Source organism: Alligator sinensis, unplaced genomic scaffold (assembly GCF_000455745.1).
Source record: "Alligator sinensis unplaced genomic scaffold, ASM45574v1 scaffold1097_1, whole genome shotgun sequence".
Classification (NCBI taxonomy): domain Eukaryota; kingdom Metazoa; phylum Chordata; order Crocodylia; family Alligatoridae; genus Alligator; species Alligator sinensis.
The window spans coordinates 377289-382575 of NW_005841950.1; the positions used below are offsets into that span (position 1 = coordinate 377289).

General features: G+C 43.6%; 1 protein-coding gene across 1 annotated transcript in view; it reads left to right on the plus strand.

Moving 5' to 3' along the window:
• Nucleotides 1-5287, plus strand: part of LOC102372133 (zinc finger protein RFP-like) — a 13619-nt gene that overhangs the window by 5502 nt on the left and 2830 nt on the right. Inside the window, exons 3-5 of the mRNA XM_006020250.3 lie at nt 700-930; nt 2741-2763; nt 4401-4516. Of these exons, the coding sequence (XP_006020312.1) occupies nt 700-930; nt 2741-2763; nt 4401-4516 (370 nt within the window). The remainder of the gene's footprint in view (nt 1-699; nt 931-2740; nt 2764-4400; nt 4517-5287) is intronic.

A 5287-nucleotide genomic window follows, 5' to 3' on the forward strand; every position in this document is an offset into this window, starting at 1 on the left:
TTTGCAAATAATTTAAGACTATGTCTACATTTTAAATTTACCATACGAGCTGCTTCCTACATGAGAACCAGTGTAGCCATATCTGTGCTGTGTCATGAGCATGTGAATTAGCCAGGGATGCAAACTAATTGGCTTTGTCTCTCAGTGGTGCTAACTAGCCCACTCAAAGCACTGCACAAGCATGACTACCTTGTCTACAGCCATTGTAGGATGTAGCCTGTGCAGAATGGTGGGGTGTTGAGCATGCTGTTGCTGGTGCAGTAAACCTACTGTCTTGACATTACCTAAGTAACTTAAGAGTCTAAGTTACCTATGCTTTCAATGGGGCTCAGGCTTCTAACTCATTTCAGTACATGTGAAAATGTTACTCAGTGGGCACGTCTACACAAGATGCTGTGTTGCTGTAGCAACAAGCTACGGTGGCGTAGTATCAGCGGACATTAACTGTGATGCTGCTGCTACTGCTCAGTAGCAATGAGCTGTGCAGTAGCTCATTGCTACTGTGTAGTAGGGTCAAAAACAACCTGTGCATCACTGGGACTGTGCAGTACTGGCTGGAACTGCTAAATCAACTACTAAATAACTGTGCAATACCAATTGTGCAATTAGGGACACGTGTAGACATGCCCAGTATGAAATATCATGGGACTTTCTTCTCATATCACTGCCCTGCCCTTTCTTTGTCTTTATTCACTGCAGGAAGAGACAGAGAATGAAAGGAAGAAGGTTCTGTCTGAATTTGAGTCCTTGCATCAGTTCCTGGAGGAGAGAGAATTGTTCTTTCTAGCCCAACTGGAAGTGCTAGACAAGGAGACTGTGAAGAAGCAGAATGAATATACCACGGGGCTTACCCAGGAGATAACTCATCTCAAAAACTTGATCAGTGAGATGGAGGGGAAGTGCCAGCAGCCAGCAAGTGAATTCCTGCAGGTGAGATGAAGACAGAGCCATTAACAAGAAATTCCTCGCCTGTTGGCTGGTGGAGCCCATGATCATAATACGGTTCAATGTTGGAACAAAAACAGTTGGTTTGTTAAGGACTTGATGCTACAAGGGGCTGAGCACTGGTCCAGAATAGCATGTCACCATGTGTGTTTCCTCATATTCGTAGACTGTAAGGCAAGAAGGTATTGTCATAATCATCTGATTGTTTTCCTCCTGTAAAATATAGGTCAGGGAATTTTACTTGGGGCCTCCTGTATGAAACCCATGTTCACTGGTTAATTAGAGCAGAACTTTTTTAGGAAGACATTCTATCTTGATTTAAAGGAAGAGTGTGCGTGACAAATTCCACCACACCTCCTAAGCAGCTTTTCCAGGGGCTCTTTCCTTTATGTTAACATGGTGCATCTTATTTCCAGCCTGAGTTTGTCTACTATCCAATTCCAGTCACTAGACCTTCCTCTATTCTTATCTATTGCAGTAAGCAGTCTTTCAGGGTGAGAAATCCTTTTTCTGAGTGGGCATTTGAAGTGGAGACCCTTGTACAGTTAAAGTAAAGCCCTTTACTAGAGGGTTCAGATTTGTGTTGGAGTTGAACCCAAAATAAAGGAACAATCTTCTCTTAAGGTCTGTTCTGGCTATCAGTCAGGGCAACAGAAATCTTTTATTTTGTTGGAAGCTGGAACAGATCTTTCTTATGATATGTCACATATAAAAGCTGGTTCCAGAATGCTTACCTCCAGCCCTGAGATGTTACAGTACAGGGACACATTTCAATGACAGGCAGCATGCAATGACCTAGCCAGGTCCACAGCTCAGCTTGGTTTTAATGGCATTAGAGGTAACTCAATCAATAATTTCCTTTCTTGTCCAACTGACTTCCATGCTTTGTTTCAATTGGCTGGACTGAATCAGCAGCCTGAGTAGAGGCAGATACAGGTTGTTCTCAGTGGTATATTACTTAGCCCACAACCTACAGAATAAATTCTGACTTCTAGCGAAGCTTTGGGAAACTCCTGTTCAGATCCCTGACAGACCACAAAAGCATCTTGTTTTCTAATATGCTGTCATCTTACTTTTGAGATTTAAATGGGGGCGGAAAAAAGACAGGGAGGGAGCGAGCAAGTGGATCCATCCACTTTTGGCATGAACTGCTTGTTCAGGACTTGAGCATGGTGGAATACAATGCCATTTCATTTATTTATTAGAATTATATCCCACCCTAGCTAAAAGGCTAGGAGCAGCTTGCAATAAACAAACAATTTAGATGGCTAATAGATGGAATAGGCTCTACACAGTTGAGCCTTTTTTTTTTACCCACCACCACCACCAGTATTTCCTTGTAGACAGTCTTACATGTGTGGTGCTGCCTCCAGCTAAAAGGTACAAGGTGCGAGAGTATTAAAGTGGCAAGAAAGGCCTGGTCCAGCAAAGTATATAGGCACCTAATTCACATGTAGGTGCCCCAACTCCCATGGAAGTCAATGGGATTTAAAACACCTAGGTAGAAGTTGGGTGTATAAGTAACCATTTTTTTTCTGCCTGCAGTGACTTAGAAGCCCACACCCATTTTACAAGCTTATTCAGGCATTTTCAGGGATCTTAAGGCCCATGCACTGTTAGTGAGGCTCAGGCTCTTAAGTACACCAGAGGCAAGTTTTCAAAGGCACTTCAAGGTGCACCTTGGTATTCAGTGAGATTATCAAATGCTCCCAAACATGTTAAGCACTGTAGAGCTGGAGGGTCCTCAGTGTGGCATATAGCACTAATCTTACTTTATCTCTCTCTTCCCCTCTAGGACATCAGAAATACCTTGAGCAGGTATGTGATTCCTTCTTGCTCACCCTCCCAGTTCATGATGCTGGGGAGGGGCTTAGGCACCAGTTGAGGGACTGAGAGACTTGTCTTCTCAGGATCCAAAGTGGAAGAGCACAGAATAGTCTCCACCTAAAGTTCCTAATTTTCCTCCATCCCCATAGTCCTGGGTTTGCTTCTGTTTCCCCAGAGTTCCCAGGGGCCCTGCTTGAGGGGGACTGCGATATACCTGCAGATACGCTATTAATAATCCACTCCTCTGAAGGTCCAGTTGACTCAGGAGATCAGGGATGGTTTATGGATCATTCACCTACCAATTTTTCTATATGTCAAAGTAGCAGAGGCTACCTACCCATCATGGCACTAGCTATCTTTCATGACTGACCTATGGGTATTGGGACTACTTGCTGCCCATCCCCAAGATAACTTCTGAGTCAATGATTCCAGGCTCTATTCCATGCAAAGTCGTTGCCATCTGAACACTGAGTGCTGCATTTATTCTCTCCTGTCATCATTGTCAGTGTGGTCAGCACATGGCACAAAGCAAAAAAGAGGCCTTTCTCTAGCTCCATGAATTTAAAACAAGCCAGGAGTCAGGGTGCCATATTTATTCATGAAAACAGGTAACTCCATGCTCCTGTTGTAAAGGGGTCAGCAGGTCTCAGAAGAACTGATTGGATTATGGAGACAACATAGTCAGGCATGCAGCTGAGGCACTTTAGTGGGGCAGCATCCTGGGAAGAGCGCAGTATCACTCTGTGGCTCCACAGAGAACAGACCGACCAGATCTCCAACAGGTGGAAAGGAGCATCAGTTCTTTAGTGCCAATGACTCCAAACTCTCTGTTGGTGTAAATTGACTGGTCCTGCCCTTCAGACTATAACTCCAGAAAACTCCATGGGGCAGGATTCCCATCTGTTGCGTTTCACTCATAGTGCTGCTAGAGCCAGTTTGGCCAGGCTGACCAGCTGGTGGAAATCAGTGTTGCTCTATTGGGTTGGGTGAGACTAAATTCCCAGCTTCATAGGTCCAATGGAGTTGATGGGGCTGGCCCTGAGCTGGGGTACATCAGCATAGCGCAATGTAAATGGATCCTGATCCCTGCAGGTGTAAAAGAGGTCAGATCCCAGGTGGTGTTAATTAACTTGGCCCTGGCAAAGCTTAGCCCCTGCTGTTAGAAACTGCTATTATGGCAGTGGGGTTTAACAGCACACTGTCAGTTTAATATAAACCTCTAGATATAGACAAAGGGATTCCCTTCTATTAAAATAAAATTCAATTAAAATAACTAAAATTAAAATAAAATCCTATTAAAATAAAATTTAACTTAAGACAACCCCTCCAAATCCCAAGAACAAAGTCACATCCATCCCATCTCTACTTATGCTATGTTACTTTGACCTCCCAGCCTGATCCTTTTTTTTGCAGCTTTGCACTAAACAACGATATGATGAGTATAACTGATTCTTTTTATCAAAATCCTTTAAAATGTTCTTGACATTTCAGTTTTTCTTTAAAAACATGGGATTTTTTTCAATGTAAAAAGGAACCACTTCTCACCCCCTGACCTCTACCCCACTCCCACATCTTTTTCTTCAAGCCTGTTAAAATGGTGAATAACAATCAGGTAACTTTCTGCCTAGATGTGAAATGGGGAAGTTTCAGAGTCCAGCAGCCCCCTTTCTGGACCTGGAAAGGAGAATCAAGGGATTTTCTGAGAAGCACACACTGATGGAGAATGCACTGAGCAGTTTCAAAGGTGATCGAACTGGGGGCTGGTTTTTATTGATACTGATGTACCGAGTATCAGGCCCCTGTTGTGCTAGTTGCTTTAGGCTGTTAGAGCTTCAAGTGTGCCTGGCTTTACATGCTCAGACAATGAAAAAGTGCTCCTCAAAGAGCTTGCAGTCTTAGGCTCCCAGGTTTTCAGGAGAATCCTGAGTACTAGTTGATCCTGCAGTGGCTAATGTGAATGCAGCTCATGTAGATGAACCTAAGTGAGGTTTAAATTAGCTAGCACAGGCACTGCTGGAGGTGTAATTGCAGCAGCATAGAGCTCAGCATGAGCTGCAAAACCTGCCCTGAGAGCTGGTTAAATACTTACTTAAACTACCAAGTTCTGTGCTGCACTGTTAGCAATACCCCAGCTAAGTAGCTTAAAGCTAGCTGGGGTCAATCTGCATTGGCTGTAATTAAAACAGCAATTGCAAGTAGATGCTTTGGGAAGAGAAATTAGCTGTATGTTCTCTACTTTACAGAGTGGCCTGTTTTTCCCCATTAAAGATCAGCTTCCTACGCAGGGTGGGGGATCTATCTCCAGGCCCAGAAGAAGTTTCTTTTTCCCAGTGGGAGGTCTCCATGCCAAAGAACTCATGCTACTGTTACTTCCCAAAGCCTGTGCCTGCTGCAATGGTTGGAGATGTAATATGTTATTTTAATTGTGATAAAGCCTGGTGACTTTAATAATGAGTGAGGGTCCCTTATGCCAGTTATTGTACAAAACAAAACATAACTCAAAGAAGCCATTCCT